Below are 17,207 nucleotides of genomic sequence, written 5' to 3'. Positions count from 1 at the left end.
CGTATAATTAAACAAAGGCAAAGTGACAATACCAGTATAATAAATTATAAAACAAAAAATGTAATTGTCCCGCTAACTTTAACAATGGCTGGAATTCGATCCCCATACCGCCCTCCTCACCTAAAACACTTAACAGCGTCCAGGTGCAAAATTATGTACCCATGAATTCCGAATTCACTTTTAATTTTTAGCGTATTTTCTAATTTATGGAAAAAAGGCGCCACTGTGCTCGTCATGTCCGTCCATCTGTCTGACCGTGACTTCACGTTTTCGTCGACGATGCGCTCTGTCACTCACAGTAGTTGATTACTGAGTCATATTTTTTCATTAATTTACAGTTAATATATTCACACAGTTTACAGTTTACACCCTCCTTACAGTTTACAGGTTCACACCCCCAACCAGCGCCTTAAACATCGTGCTGATGCACCCACCTCCGAAGGCGGTCTGGGCGACGAGGTGCGAGGCACTCTTGACGGTCACGGCGGTGACGATGACAGGTCTCCTGACGCAGGAGTACCACGGGATGACGGGCTGTGACTGCAGCAGCTCCCTGTGGGGGGAGGGGGGGGATGAAGCTCCGTTTGAACACATATGTGGTCTTACAGTGGCACTAAATATTTTACATGCAAAATATTAATGTCTTTTATTAATAATTAGCTATATTAAAATTAAATAAGAAAATAATCATAATCAAAAAGCAATGTTTGAACACATAGGTACATGGTGTCGCAGTTGCGTGAGCGATTTTTAAAAAAATTATGTCTTTTCTGTCAAAAAAATTAGCAACCATAAATTGACAAAACCACCCGCAAGGCAAACGACGTTCAATCGTTTATTTCAACACAGATTCAACGCCGTGCACTTATAAAGTTTCAAGGTCGTGCGCTAATTACGTTTTAACGTCGATTAAACGTCGCATGCCTGATAGGTTCCATTTGAAGGCTCACGTAGCATCACAGTGTCGGGAGGTGAAGATTCTGAGGAGGAAGTCTCCGGTCTCGTTGGGCTTGAAGGTTGTGGGCACCACGACGTAGCGCCCTTTGGGCAGCTGCTCCCTCAGGAATATGGAGCGCGTCTTGATGTAGTCTGACGTGGCCGCTGACGCGTGGATGCGGTGAACCCGGTACTCACGGTTCACTTCCACCTGAAGGGTGGAAAGGTAAGAAAGAACGGTGAACCCGATGCACGCGGTTCACTTCCACCTTATGGGTGGAAGGATAAGAAAGAAAGGTGAACCAGGTATTTCCGGTTCACTTCCACCATATAGGTGAAAAAATAAGAAGGATAGATAGGAAAACCCGGTACTAGCGGTCCACTTCCACCTAATGGATGGAAAGATAAGAAAGATTTGAATGAAAAGATCGCACTCGCGGTTCGCTTGCACTTGAACAAGAGATGTAAAGATTCCGCATTTCAATAGCGGTTTACTTCAACCGTCTGAGTGGCTAGAATGGAACGATCGTACTCGCGGTTCAATTCAACCTCAACTGGACTAGAAAGATCCGGTGTTTTGAAAGTGGTTTACATCAACCATACAGAAGGTACGAGTCGAAATATCGTTAATGATGTTTGCTTCAAGTTGAAAGAGATACCGTAGTACATAGAAGATTATATAAGTGTAACTTGAACTTATCTTCAACTTGTGAGGATAAATGGTTGCTGAGATTACGTGATATGCGATAAATAAATGTTACGATTCCTGAATTCGCCGAAAAAAACTTTAAAGCCTATACAGGATCACACCCACCAATGTCCCAACCCCAAAAGGATCTCATCTTAACTCGTGATGTTAAGTATAGTATAGTATCATCAGCGTTGAAGAATAGGCCTGTCGCCGATTCTTGTTCTTTTCTTGAATAGTTCACAGATCTAAAAGACAGAACTTTTGATCAAATATTTTCAACGGACGGTAGTTTGAAATAGTTTCTAGACTTTCAGTTGTTACATAGGGTACTAGGTATTTCAAGACTAAACGCATATGCTCCTGCGCAGCCTTGTCTAGTCTGTTCTTGACCGCGTTTATACTCGTTGATAATATACCTATGCCTATGGTTGCTACATGCCTCGAATGTCAATAAAATGAAATAAATATATAAAATACAAGGTAACCTTCATTATGTGGAAGCCGATGACGAGCTGTTGTACGCCCTCACTCCGTCGCTCCCGCATGTCCTTCTGCAGCAGCTGCACGATGACGTCCTCCTTGTCGTCACGCACGTCGAACCTGCAACGTCATGACATAAATATAACGATGGCGCGCTCATCTGCAAGATGGCCTTATTCAACTCCCCGGCTCCTGGCACTTTAGGAAACAAATGCTAAATATTTTCAAACTTCTTTTGACGCCACACGTTCCATTTCACAATTTCCAATCAGTGGGGCTCTTCTGAAGATCAGAAGAGCGTTGCCTTAAGGCAAAACAAACTCACTTGACCTTCATGTGGTTCTCACATTTTTCGATCGGTCGGAGTGGTGGCCCTTAACCCCATGCTCCAAGACTCCATTAAGAACTAGGAATGCTCCTAAGGTCATCATTCCTCAGTTTTAATGTGTAGGAAAGTTATAATGTGTAGGAGTCTCCTGCGTAGGAAAGACTCCTTGTGGTTGAGGCATCCTCCCGATCTGTCGTCCCCATGAACCCTGTGCTCAAAGTCACAATTAAGGAAAAGGGACCCCCTATAAGGTCAACACTCCTCACTTGTACTGGGGGTTGCGTAGGAAAGATTCTTTGTGGTTGAGACAGCCCCCCGATCTGTCGGAGTGATGCCCCTTAACCCCGATGGTCCAGGCGGAATGGAAGGAGCTTTCGTTCCAAGTTTTGCTCAGACTCAAGACGCTCGTGTTGATCAGGAAGCAGATGCTGAGGTCGGTGAAGTGTTCCAAGAAATCCTCGAATGTCATCCTGTTGAAAATGATATAAGCATTAAAAATAAAATTAACCATGGATGAAGAAGTAAATAGTTGATGAAAATCTAAATTGTTGAATGATATCAACTACTTAATACGTGCTAGTGGAGTTTCAATTATTTTTACAAGTTCCTTACCCACAATGTTTTCAATTTAATTAGAAGCATTATTCCTGTATAAGATGAGTATTATGTTTTTCTGCGAAAAAATAGCAACAATTTTTTAACAAGTGTCTCTGATAGCGTCATGCTTTTGAAGAACCACATGATTGAAGAGATCTCTACCAATGCCCGGACGTAAATGAGACTACATTTTGATCAGCTACTCGCCATGATGCGTTCAGCGGCTAAAGGTCATATTTTCGAGACAAACTAATTCATTAGGATATTCTAAAGCATCGCAGTTCCGAAATACCATTTATCTTCCATAACTACTTATTACTTTCAGTAAAAAGTTGTTAGATCAAGACGTCGAATATGAATATTCTGAGTGTAAGGAGAACACTCTTTACACAAGACAGCTGATTTCTCGGCTTATCTTGCACTGTAAACATAATTCTCTTCCAGTGCAAGAAAATACAACAGGATGAATACAATTCCTGTTGTAAATGTCAATCTCAAGATTGGTACAAAGATGCATAAACCGTCGTAAATGCTTTTTTCGTTACTGATGACTTGATAACTGAGGCTACTACTCTTGGAAACACGGCATCACACGTCAAACCACACAATGAAAAACGCAACACAACACAACACAGACAAACGCAACACAGCACCACACAACACAACACAGGGCAACACAGCACCGCACAAAACAACATAAGACAACAGAGCCCCACACAACATTTCACACAACACGGCACTCACCAAAACTCTCCGTCGTCCTCGAAGACGAGCCCCAGGCTTTCCCTTTCGGCGTTCGACACCTTCGCCCACTCCGGCGACCTGGTGAGAAACGAAGAGCGGGTGAGGAGGGATCCTCAGATTAGGGAGCGACTGGCAGGTTATGGAGGGACTGGTGAGTTACGGAAGGACTGGTAGGTAAGGGATGGACTGGTAGGTTAGGTAGGAACTAGCAGGTTAGGGAGGGACTGGTAGGTAAGTGAAGGACTGGTAGGTTAGGTAGGAACTAGCAGATTAGGGAGGGACTGGCAGGTTAGGGAGGGACTGGTAGGTTAGGGAGGGACTGGTAGGTTAGGGAGGGACTGGTAGGTTAGGGAGGGACTGGTAGGTTAGGGAGGGACTGGTAGGTAAGTGATGGACTGGTAGGTTAGGGAGGAACTGGTAGGTAAGGGATGGACTGGCAGGTTAGGGAGGGACTGGCAGGTTAGGGATGGACTGGCAGGTTAGGAAGGGACTGGCAGGTTAGGGAGGGACTGGCAGGTTAGGGATGGAATGGCAGGTTAGGGAGGGAATGGCAGGTTATGGAGGAACTGGCAGGTTAGGGAGGGACTGGCAGGTTAGGGAGGGATTGGTAGGTTAGGGAGGGACTGGCAGGTTAATTAGGGAGGGACTGGCAGGTTAGGGAGTGACTGGCAGGTTAGGGATGGACTGGCATATTAGGGAGGGACTGGCAGGTTAGGGAGGGACTGGCAGGTTAGGGATAAATTGAGGGAGTAACAATGAGGATAAGATACGAGGGACTCGAGATGTTATTGAGATGTTATACGAGATGTTATTCAGATTGTTCGAGTAATCTCTAAGATATGGAGGGATTGAGATCGGGACTGTTAGGTTACAAAGGAATTATGGGTGTCGATGAGGACGATGGTGTTACGCAGGTTACGTTGAACGAAGCGGATCATAAGAGGTTTAGAAAACATTTCAAGCACAATAAGAAAACATAATTTAAGGTAAAGGTAATGAGGTATGTGGAGGTGCTTTGTTAAGATATATAACGCGGTAGGTTCGACCAGTGGGCAGCAATCGCCGGAGGTAACGCATGCGGACGACCTGCGCTGAAGTGTGTGAACCGACGAAAAAATTTCCGTTATAAAAGAACAGAGCTCTAAGCGTGAATCGTAAAGTGTGTAACAACGACTTTGTGGTGAACGAGATATAAAAGGAAGGGGGTTTACTAAGCTTCTTCTGAACGAAATCCTGGGAGCGTTTGATAAACATCGTCTAGAAATTAGTATAATCAATTCCTCATTTAACAAACAACAATTACCACAATCCAGACGTTACCAATCCGAATTTTTCTCCTGTTTTCACCTTTCTCAGAATAGTAGTCAAGCCATTGTCGAGACATCGGAAAAATAAACTTACTAACATCCGCTAAACAGCCCATATATAATAAACTCTATTCAATTTAACTTTCGGATTTGGTTAAGTACAAAAAGTCCCTGTCTGACATTTTGGTTTGATTAAGTATCAAAAAATCACTGTATTATAAACATTTTAAATATTGATTTGAGTTTGTCTCAATCATTCTATTCAAAATCTGTAGGTCTAATATAGAATAATTTACGAGTCTACGAGGAGAACTGTTTAACCGCTACGCGTACGCCAAATACAAAACAACGTAGTACCGATCAATAATATTCTATGTAATAGAAAAAAAAGCTATGTTCGGTAAGATTCATAGGGTTAGTTGGGATAAATAAATGTTTCATCTATAAGTGTATGAATAGGTACAAATAGTGGAGTTAAGATGCCGGCGTCAAGGAAATAATATATTTGATATGGAAGGCGAACTTCACCAACTTATTTCTAAACCAGGAATAATTTAGGTTCGTGAAAATCCCACGTTAACTTAAAAAATTATTTTTCATCTCCGCCTTACGAAATGTCATTTTTATCACAGTTTTCCAAGGTTCCTTTCTTCCTCACAGTGTCACATTTCAGCTCCGATACTCGTTATAAAGTTATTTTTCGCAAAAAATAGTTCTATTCTATAGTTTTTTGGAAGTAGTCGTCACTTTAATTACGAATGAATTACGTAAGTCCTAATTACGAATAAATGCCGATTTTGGCAGCAACGGGTTGAACTATAAAATAAGGAAAGGGGAGTAAGTAATCTTCAATTTTAATGGCAGCATCCCAGTTTAAATTTTGAGATGGTACCTGAACGGGGCTTAGCCGAGCCTGCAGCACTTGTGCTGGACGGAGCCGTAAAATAACCGGGCAGTTATCTCTAAAACATCGCTGAGCCGTGACTAATAAAGAGAAAAACTCCAACAGCCGAGAATGCGGCGCGGTTATGGCGCTGCCACATAGGATGGGCGGCAGGGTGCCGAAAATGCAAGCAGTTATTCAGGCCGTACATTACATGAGGGAGGGGGGGATTAACAGAAGGAGTGGGGGTAAGAGTTAAAAGCAGGGGATCCATAATCTAGTTTATGTACATTACATGAGGGAGGGGAGAAGGTTAAGAAGGAGTGGGGGTAAGAGTTAAAAGCAGGGGATCCATAACCTAGTTTATGCTACATAACACGCTATTTTGGGTCTGGATACCACGACAATATTGTAATACTTTGAAGTACGTAAGTGTATTATTTGCTTCTCCGGTTTTAACATTTCCGCAAAGAGAAACGTTTATACACAACTATGCTTTAACAATGTTCCGGAGAAGTCTGAAATTTTTTTCTTGTATGAATGTAAAGGAAACGTTATTGATTTTACGTTCAACTTATTAAATGATATAAATCTCCTGCTTTCGACTAAAAGTTAAATAGCTCATGGACAGCTTCAAAAATTAGTAATTTTTTATTCAAAACGATGCAATGGTAAACTTCTTCATAGTTGATATTCAAAACGTTTTCATACTGCTGCGTTAATCATGGCAAATTCGCCTCAATTCATCAATGAGGCTGATTTAGTGAATGAAAATAATGAGAAATAAATTACGATATAAATTATTATTATCAAATTGTTGTTATTATTATTGATTATTATTATTTATTTAATGGTTATAAACCAGAGAACTAACTTGGAAAATAATTGAGGAAGGGTCGAAGAAACGGTATTTCCTTTGCTCGAAAATCATGAGAAGTTGTACTAGAGGCACTGCTTATCTGCCTCCGTTAATGAACGATATTGATCACGAAATTTTTAACCTATTCCAATACGAGTAATGTTCATTTTTCGATTGAATAGCAAAAACATTAATTTCTCTAAGTAAGATAAATTAAAAAAAATTATTTTTACACAGTTCAACCACTAATGTGACCATATCTCTATTTACTGGACGGTAGCAAGTCATTCGTTTTGTAGATATGTAGTTAATAGAGCTCAGGGTAGTAAGGTGTCTGGTTAGTCAACATGGCTATGGCATGGGGACGCGAGAAGCCTGCGTTCGAATCTCAGAGCTGCCGTCAACGTTTATCCCGTGAGAGCTCTTACCGGTAGTTTATTTAAAGCTTCTACATCCTTAATAGTCAAATTTGTTCGATTGTAATTGATTTCGCAAATGTAAAACCATTGTGAACGTTCGAAAACAAAGAGTATTTAACCTATACCATGGTCAAGAGTGAGGTGTCAGGTATCTCAGCGTGAGAAGTAAAAAATAATTTTAAATTGTTGTCGCGTTGCCAGCAAAATGTCGATCTAACTCAAACTGTAAGTGGCGCTGCCACTGCCGCGACAGAGCGGTCGTTGAGCTGGTTCTGGTCGGAGGAGCTGGATGGGAGCTGCGCGTCAGCAGGACAGAGCCCGCCAGGGTAAATGCTCCGAGGTTAATTAGCGTCGTTACGCGGCCGGTGATTTCGCCTTTAATGCGGACATTTCTGCTCTATTGCGGCAGTGTCGCGTCTCTACGTCGACCCTATAGCAGGCGGCGGTTGGCTCTATTCCCTGACCCGAATTGCAACAGGGATGAACACAAGTTTTGAAGAATGTCAGGACTCACTGACTCAGCATTACTATTATGGCAGCATAAACACATGGAACAGAGGACGCTAAAAACTTAGCATTACTAGTAAGCACGTTAATTACTGAGCGAAGCACCGAGTTGGAGTTTCGTTTATGGAAACTATATATAGTGAATCTACGCACTACAGGTACAGCCACTCACTTCACGGAGGTTGGTACTATTTGTCAGTAAGCACTACTGTAAATCAACACTATAAGTATTCCTTGGTGAGCACTTGAACGGCAGGTCAATGAACACCACTGCAGATCAGCAATAAGCACTTCTAGTTAGCCTGAAATATTGCTAGTAGGCATCTAAAGCGGCAGGTCAATACTAGGCACTCAATGTCAGTTCGGAAAACGCCAGTTAGCCCAACGAGAGTCAAAAATGCAGCTTACAGCACTCAACACTGCAGTTCAGCACTCAGTCACCTGGAACATAGTCTGGTCAGCTGCGACACAGAGAACATGAAGCCGTGACTGCTCCCTCTGCCCGTCAACACGTAACAATTACACCCTGAGCTTATCAACCTCATTTGTGAACCTAAATTACTCTTCACAAAAAGTGAACAGTATAATATTATGAGCGTACTAAAGTATACTATTAACTATGCAGCATAAGCTCGACAAAAGCAGAATCGTAACCTGTCTTTTGACAGGCAATTTGAGGTATGTCACTCCAAGCTCTCGAAAATTGAAAGGCCCGTTTCTGCTACAGATGCCGCCTATGACTCGGGGAGCATGTAAATCAGCGGCTCCATTTCCGCTTCGGCCACCCTTGAAGTGCAGCCTCTAAGAAGCTTGAAAGCTCAGTATGGTTCGGTTTCGGCTAATCCTTCTCATACACTCAGGATATTATTGAGTCCCTTGGTAGAAGCCTAGGAATTAGTCGAATTTTGTTAGGGCGATAGTCGACAATACTGACGTCTCAAAAGAGCCGCCTTACAAACCACTGCCGCAGCAGCCTGGACCAGCAGCGAAAGTTACGCACGCAGCAGTGGTTAACCCTTTTGTTGAGCCAAAGTGGGTCAGATTGACCCACACAAGGGCAAAAAGTGCACTGCTACTTGGACAAAGTCTTCCTCATTTCGGTGAATGTACTTTCAGCAGCGGAAACAGAAGTTTTTGCAGAGTACGTCATTAATGAGTACTGACTACTGATATCAATCAGTTTGTTTAAATCGCAAGTTAACCAACAATTTAAAAGTAAATAAATCGCCAAGAAAATTCAACATAGCTCATTGAAAGTGCTTGGGCGATCAGCTCCATTCTCACCTCTCTGCGTTTTCACCATTCAATGATGATATAGATTATTTACTTGCAGTTTTCTTAGCCTTTAAATTGACCAGGAGATGCCTGAGATTCTTCCGTTCAAGCATGGATTGAACAAGGGATAAGAGGTTGAACTTTCATTTTAATGAAACGTTGTCCGAGAGTAGGTCGTGGAAACAAGTCCTCATGTGTTTATCAGCAGACCTATTATGTTACTATCGAGTCCACGAAGTTAGTAAGACCTTTCCTTTCAGAATATGTGTCACGAGGACAAGAACCCGGTGGGCAGAAGCTGAAGGCTATATAAAGGCTAGCAACCTTAAATAAGGCCCCCTGCAGTAGCTGATAAGAGCTCCGCGATGTAGCGCGTCAGTTTGTTGCTCCGGCCTAACCGGCCGGCATCCGCTTAAATCTGTTATAACTCTCAACATAATACCACCCCGTATAGAGATTAGTTTCTCCAGTCATGCGTGCATCCTCTGACCAAGATGTTTTCTGGATTTTGATTAAGATCGAGGACGATCTTCTCCTTCTCCAAAGGGGGGGGGGCGTATCCGAGAGTAGGTTGTGGAAAAAAGTCCTCATGTGTTTATCAGCAGACCTAGTTAGCTATCGAGTCCACGGTATCACTGAGATCTTGCCTTACAGTATATGTGCCACGAGGACAATAATAATAATAGCGGTTTCAGCGTATATTAGGCCGTAGGCCTGTCGCCGATTCTTAACATCGCAGAACATTCACAGCATTTTGAGGTCTCGAACTCGCAACTCACTGCTACAATTCTGCTGTGCTTAACCGCCCGGCCTCCTTGCTGATTCTGACCAGAAACTGGCGCACAGAGCTGGGAGCGAACCAGCGCCTCTCTGCTCCAATCTTGGTACTCTGAACTTTAACCACTGGGCCACCCTGCCACCAAGACAAGAACCCGGTGGGCGGAAGCTGAAGGCTATACAAGGGCTAGCAACCTTATGTAAGGCCCCTCGCAGTAGTTGATAAGCGATCCGCGATGTAACGTATCGGTTGAGTTCTCCGACCTTACGGTCGACGCCGTAGCTTATACCTCTTTATCGTAATGTCTATCCACCCCGTACATAAGGGATGTTATCAGACACAAGTGTCTTACTTATCCTCCACGACCTTAGTCACGTAACCCGATCCTCAGTTAGAGTTTAATCTAAAATGCTCTAAGACCATGTTCATTTTCCGTGTTTTTGTAATTGTGACACGGGCATCATTGACGGTTCAATCTAACGATAAAATATGGTAATGAGGCAAGGAATAAACAGTTAACTTCGGTGCATTCAGACCAGGACTGTGAGGATATCCTTGACTGTGAGGATGACTGAAAATGTCAACCGTGACAGTGCAGACTGTGAACCGTAGCATCGCAAACAATTAACCATAGCAGTGCGGGACAACAATAACAGTGATAATAGTTAAAAATAACAATACTAGTGTTTAACAATGCAAGTTAACTGGAAGTGCTGGTTGTTGATCGTGCGACATTCAATCATTAAATTTAAAGTAAAAAAGACACAAAATCATCAAATCAAACGATGCTGACATCAACATCCTCTACGGTGAGTGATTCGTAACAATGCAAATCACCGTAGTTGACAATACCTGGCCGAGTGGTGGAACCTTGGCAGCGAAACAGAGAGTGAGTCTCAGAGAACACATACGAACGAGTCAGAGAACATTTACGAGCACTAGCGACGCTGGTCAGAGCTCGACCAGCATCGCTGTGATAGCAGTGACATCGACGAGAAAACGTTACTCAGCGATGATAAAAACTCACTAAGTGAGTTAACAAATGATTGAAAATGTTTTGCAAGACTCGCGTCCCTAAAGACAAGAACCTTCAACTTAGCATAGCATAACATAGTGCTGCCGGCGCTGAAGAGTTGGCCTGATGGGGCCTGTCGTCGGTTCTTGTACTTTTCGCGACTTGTCCACAAGAGATCTAAAAACAGGTACTTCTACCAGATCTTTGCCAAACTGTCGATAGTTTGAAATAGCTACTAGACTTTCACCAGGTTCAATATGGAGCCAGGCATTTCATGTCTGAACATATATTTCTTATCTAGTATGTTCTTGAACGCGTTTAAACTCGGAGCGTCAACAATGTAATCAGGGTCGGTGTAACGATCTAATTCCACATGTCGGTGACTCGAAGCGAGAAGAAATGTTGTCGCAAGGATGTGTTACAACGCAGTTTTTTGAGTTTATAGCCGTGGCCCCTGGTGTTGGTTCTTGTTTCATATTCTAGTAATCCTTCGGGGACATTGTATAAACCACGAGTATACTTGTATACTGTACTTCAATGAGGTCCCCACGCAGACGTCGACAACTGAGGCTTGGAAGCTTCATAATCTTTAATCTTTCCTCATAGGATTTGCCTTTCAAGCCCGGAATTATCCTTGTTGCGCGTCTTTGAACACTCTCTACTAAATTTTCGTCATTTTCAAGTTTCGGTGACCACACGGTTCGGGTTCCAAATACTAGGTTCGGGCGCATGACAGCAACAAACAACTGTTATAACTAAATTGTAAACTTTTGAATACACAATGAAATAAAAAGTATAAAAAATTATAGCATCATTAAATGATTAAATTATGGGCACGGTGAGCACATCACCATGCAATCATCACTATTAATTTACTTGCTACTACTCAACTGACTCAAACTCTCACCTTGCTTTCTTCACAACAAACGTCACTCACGTGTCACCACCAATATCATTCACCTGGTACCTTGCATGCCATCCCTCATCAGGACATGCTGAACATGTCACCATCCACCGTCATCAACTCACCAAATCATTAGCCACATCACACTTAACCATTAACCACTATTAGCTCGTCACATCACACGTCACCAACCACCGTTACTCACTGCCACCTATCGTTTCTCACGACAGCTCACCGCCACCACTCACCACCACCCATGTCATATGTTTCACATACTGCAGCCACTCTTCACCACTCATCGCCACTCACCACCCCACATCGTTACTCACCACCCCGCATCGTTACTCACCACCCCGCATCGATACTCACCGCCACTCACCATGCACCAACCACAGCCACTCACCCGTCACTGAAGGCGCCGTTCCACTCCTTCTCGCCCCACGGGTTCTTGAGCCTCACCATCCGCAGCTTCTGCCGCCCCCTGCGGACATCCAAGTTTCCGTTACTTCGGTGAAGCGCACGAAAATCACGTGAATAAACTACGAATGCGGCTAAAATATGAGACGGAGCTAGAAATTTTTTAAAATTATCATGTCGGTGCCTTCTAAACGTGGCTTAGTTATAAGGCTTGGATAAGGAACATGTTTAAATTATTCAGCTACATTTGAAACGTGGCTAAAATGTGAGACTTTAACGCGCGTGAAGGGAAAGGGCGGACAAAATAACTCTCTATCCACTGGCAGGCGTGACTTTGATTTCATTCAATCGGCCATCCATACCAAGCATTTAATACCAAGCATTTAATCGGCCATCAAATAATACTGCCTGAATGAAGTTTATTGTTAGAATAATATTAATAATATCACACTCACTTGAAGATGGTGAAGAGGCTCATCACACTCACTTGAAGATGGTGAAGAGGCTCATCACACTCACTTGAAGATGGTGAAGAGGCTCATCATCTTGTGCCACTGCATTAGTTGTGGTGATACATCGCTTGTGCCACTGCGTTAGTTGTGGTGATACATCACTTGTGTCACTGCGTTAGTTGTGGTGATACATCACTTGTGAAACTGCGTTAGTTGTGTGATGATAAAACTACACATTACTCATTTCGTGTTACAGTTCAAACTTTCAACAGTCGAATTTTTTATATTATTCGTTAATATATTTTGTAATTAGTTGTTATATATTTTTCGTTATATTTAGACCGGCTTCACAAATATACACAAATTACGAGGATATGAAAAGGCTTTAGTTCTAATCAATTTACCACAAGTCCACTTCATGTCATGAGTCAATAACGACCTATAATAAAGTATAATATAATGTAATAATTTAATAATTTAGTGATTTCAGCTGCTGCTTAGGTCATGTTAGCATGTCATTCATTCTTAACCGCCCGACCACTTGCCGACTTCGATAGAAAATTTCACAACTTCTTGCGGGTTTCGAACCCCAACTCACTGCTCCATGATCTTAACCAATTGGCAGCTCAGATTTTCATAGTTCATTGACGACACGAACAGTGATACTTTATAGTTACGGTAATTTATGGTTAAATTCCTGGTATTATGCTAATCATGATACGGATATCGTTAGGAAAACTGCTGGTGGCTTTTGCGTTTGCAGGTTAAGTTAGTTTCCAACGTTGTAACAGGATTTTTTTTGCTTATTAATTAACGCCATAACCTATTTAATCCATCCATTATATAATTTAAGTCAAATATAAATGAACGAAAAATAAATAGTGCTCTGTGCAAAACGATTTTCAAAGATGTACAATAGCTGAGTGCATTGCAAGCACATTACGAATACGCAACACAATCGTATGTGTGCAACGTACACACTGTGCTGTGTGCACACAGCACACGGTAAGCACACAGCACACGGTAAGCACACAGCACACGTTAAGCACACAGCACACGGTAAGCACACAGCACACGGTAAGCACACAGCACACACGATTTGCACACATCACACACGCTGGGCACACAACACACATGCAGCACACACAACACACACGCAGTGCACACAACACACACGCTGTGCACACAACACACACGCAGTACACACAACACACGCAGCACACACAACACAACACACAAGGCTTACCAATTTGAACACTTCTCCAGTCTAGCCCGAGTAGCGGTGGAAGGAAAGCAAATCATCAACGTCATTACAGCCAATTTATCGCCTATCATTTATATCAATTTGATATATAATAATTAAAACTCAATATCATGAGCGTAATGATAATATAATTTTATATGTAGGCTTAAAAGTAGGCTTATATAATATATAAGCCTACTTTTCTACCGGAGTTCAACAATTACAATGAAAAAGTTCAACAATTACAATGAAACAATGAAGCCAACTGACTGTCATTCCTAGCACTTAATTTCGAACACTGTAATAGTGGAGGAATAATTGCAACCTATTTTCCTCGAATCTGCTAAATTCGAAAAAAATGTTCAAGCTCATCTCTAAACCAACAATCTCTTGTCTGAACTCTTGTCCAGAAATATATTTGAAACTGAATTATTGTATTTGTAAATATTCATGTATATTGAAATCGCACTATAATTATACTAAAAATTTTGATAAGAGTCTAGTACTATACTGAAGTACTATCGTTCAGTTTTCAGGTACAGAATTAATCAGAGTAACTATAGCTACTTTAAGTGGTGAAAAATTACCCCAATTCCGATAAACGACTTTTTATGGAAAGTTGTTCAGTAACAACTAGGGTAAGGGTAACGGTTAAGGGTAAAAACTCCCAATTAGACTCAATTAGGGACAACCGAACATATAGTTGGATAATAATTGATAGCAATTTTGTATAGAATTCAATGGTTTACATGAAAGCGTTATTAGTTCAAACATATACACTCGTGGACAGAAATTTTCCAGATCATTTATTATCTAGTGATGAAAAGTAACAAAAATTTGAATAAATTCGACGAATTATTCAAGATAACACAGAGTAGAAATATTAAATATTCTGAGTACCGTAAGAGGAATAAAATTTCAGTTTTAGTAAAAAACAAAGATATGGTCAACGTCACAACGTGGGATTTTAATCAGGAAAAAATCATAAATCATTTTAATCATTCTGCATAATCATAATGCAGAACAAATCCAAAATGAGTGTGAACTAAAAACAAAAAAAAAAAAAAACTGAGCGCATGACTTAAGACGAGCCAAGAAAACCCAGTCACTATATCACCATTTGCCTGTTGTTTATGCTTCACAATAACTCCAGAATTCCCCTATACTTTACTTACGCTGAGATTAAATTTTATTAATGGTAACATTTATAGAAAATTATCTGCTATTAATGGTAACATTTATAGAAAATTATCTGCTTGATCGCTTTAGTTGAAAGTAATCTTAGTTGAGTGATAATGAGGCGTGATATTGGAATGAAGAGTGCAGTCTGATGATGACTTTAGTTTCAACATGTAGTTTATATTTGATGCAGTAATAGATTACTAGACGTTAGAAGTACATTGCAAATAGAGCTTTTGAATCTCAACAACATGAACTTTAATAATTAATAAATGTTTTTTAAACACAGAAGTTTTTTATGCTTGATCATAAAAAACTGGAAAATCTGATATGGACTTTAATTAAAAATCCAGTTTCTTTCACGACATAACTTGATCACTGCACGATCTATAATTAATTAATAATCCATAATGCACAAATACAGAAAATAATGTAGGGATTCACGGAGATGTCAAACTCATTCAACTTCTCAGCTAGCAAATAAGCCATCGTTAAAATCATTATCATAACAAAGATGATCCAATAAAGAATTGTTCGAATGTTGAAACACCGAATTAATAATATACTCGCAATAAATCATCCAGCTTTTCTTCTCAACAATATAATAACAAACTTCTAATCCGAAAATAATTATCATAAGCCAGGGAATCTAGTGAACTAGGCACAAACACACGAAGTTTTTAATTTAGTCACGAAATAGTGAAGTCACTCCCGGACTAGAAAAGTTACATCTAAATAGTGAAGTAAATAGTAAAATAAACAGTGAAGTAAGTAGTGACTATATATAGTGGCGTAAAGAGTGAAGTAAATATTGAAGTAGATAGTGAAGTAAATAGTAAAGTAAACAGTGAATTAAATAGTAAAGTAAATAAATAGTAAAGTAAATAGTGACATAAATAGTAAAGTAAATAGTGAAGTAAACAGTAAAGTAAATATTGAAGGAAATAGTGAAGTAAACAGTAAAGTAAACAGTGAAATAAATAGTGTAGTAAATAGTGCAGTAAATAGTAAAGTTAATAATGAAGTAAATAATGAAGTGTACAGTGAAGTAACTAGTAAAGTAACTAGTAACGTAACTCACAGAAATAGCACAGCACATAAGGGCCCGCTCGTCCATCTCAGTCCTCATCATCTTGAAGAGCGTCTTGCGCTTCTCCAGGTCCTCCGTGTAGCCCCCCAGCGTGAGGTCCAGGTGCGCTGACACGCCCCCCGTCAGGTCCACCAGCGCGTCGCTTAGGTTACCTCCCTACACAGGGGGCATCGAGGGGCATGTTATGTATAATGTCTTGAACATGTATTATTTAGAATGTATAGACGGTGTTTTGTTTAGAATATCGCGTATGTAATGTCGCCGAACGCCCCCCGTCAGGTCTACCAGCGCGTCGCTTAGGTTACCTCCCTACACAGGGGGCGCCCAGGGGGGTAAGTTATGTGTAGTGTGTTGAACATGTATTATCTAGAATATCTTCGTGTTCTTGTGATATCATCTATAATATTCAATTTCATATCATTCTGTTCAGAATACCTTGTTTGTAATGCATGAAATGTCGTTCAAGTTACCACTAGTACATCAGTAACATGTATTATCTTGAATGTATAGACGGTATTTTATCTAGGATATCTTGTTTGTAATGTATGGAATGCTGTTAATGTATGGAATGTTATTAATGTATGTAGTGTTACTATTGATGTATGGAATGTTGTTAATGTATGGAATGTTGTTAATGTATGGAATGTTATTAATGTATGTAGTGTTACTATTGATGTATGGAATGTTGTTAATGTATGGAATGTTGTTTTGCCACAGCTCCCTGACGCCGGCCAGTGTGGCACAGGCCGCCACACCCACCTTATGCCACAGCTCCCTGACGCCGGCCAGTGTGGCTCACTTTGTGCCACAGCTCCCTGACGCCGGCCAGTGTGGCTCACCTTTTGCCACAGCTCCCTGACGCCGGCCAGTGTGGCTCACCTTATGCCACAGCTCCCTGACGCCGGCCAGTGTGGCACAGGCCGCCACAAACCAGCAGTTGCCGAGCTGTCCTTGCGTAACGTCGCTCGAGCTCGCGCCTTCAATGAACAGACGCGGCGTATCCACGATCTCCTGAGACGGTAGAAACATTCGTGAATAATTCAGTTGTGTCAAATATTGGGGAAAATAATATGGGATAAATTGATGCAGGGTAAAAAATAATT

General features: G+C 41.2%; 1 protein-coding gene across 1 annotated transcript in view; it reads right to left on the bottom strand.

Annotated features, from left to right (window-relative positions):
* Positions 1 to 17,207, bottom strand: part of LOC108683440 (calpain-5) — a 40,917-nt gene that overhangs the window by 12,359 nt on the left and 11,351 nt on the right. The window contains exons 3-13 of the mRNA XM_047883372.1: positions 16,904 to 17,115; positions 16,540 to 16,576; positions 16,096 to 16,260; positions 12,596 to 12,654; positions 12,127 to 12,204; positions 8,193 to 8,249; positions 3,777 to 3,854; positions 2,702 to 2,905; positions 2,113 to 2,227; positions 951 to 1,147; positions 435 to 553 (exon numbers count right to left, since the gene is read on the bottom strand). Coding sequence (XP_047739328.1) covers positions 435 to 553; positions 951 to 1,147; positions 2,113 to 2,227; positions 2,702 to 2,905; positions 3,777 to 3,854; positions 8,193 to 8,249; positions 12,127 to 12,204; positions 12,596 to 12,654; positions 16,096 to 16,260; positions 16,540 to 16,576; positions 16,904 to 17,115 — 1,321 coding nt within the window. The remainder of the gene's footprint in view (positions 1 to 434; positions 554 to 950; positions 1,148 to 2,112; positions 2,228 to 2,701; positions 2,906 to 3,776; positions 3,855 to 8,192; positions 8,250 to 12,126; positions 12,205 to 12,595; positions 12,655 to 16,095; positions 16,261 to 16,539; positions 16,577 to 16,903; positions 17,116 to 17,207) is intronic.

Source organism: Hyalella azteca, unplaced genomic scaffold (genome assembly GCF_000764305.2).
Source record: "Hyalella azteca isolate HAZT.00-mixed unplaced genomic scaffold, Hazt_2.0.2 contig12761, whole genome shotgun sequence".
Taxonomy (NCBI): Eukaryota; Metazoa; Arthropoda; class Malacostraca; order Amphipoda; family Hyalellidae; genus Hyalella; species Hyalella azteca.
Note: the sequence above shows the minus strand (reverse complement) of the source record. Positions and strands in the feature narration are given on the sequence as shown.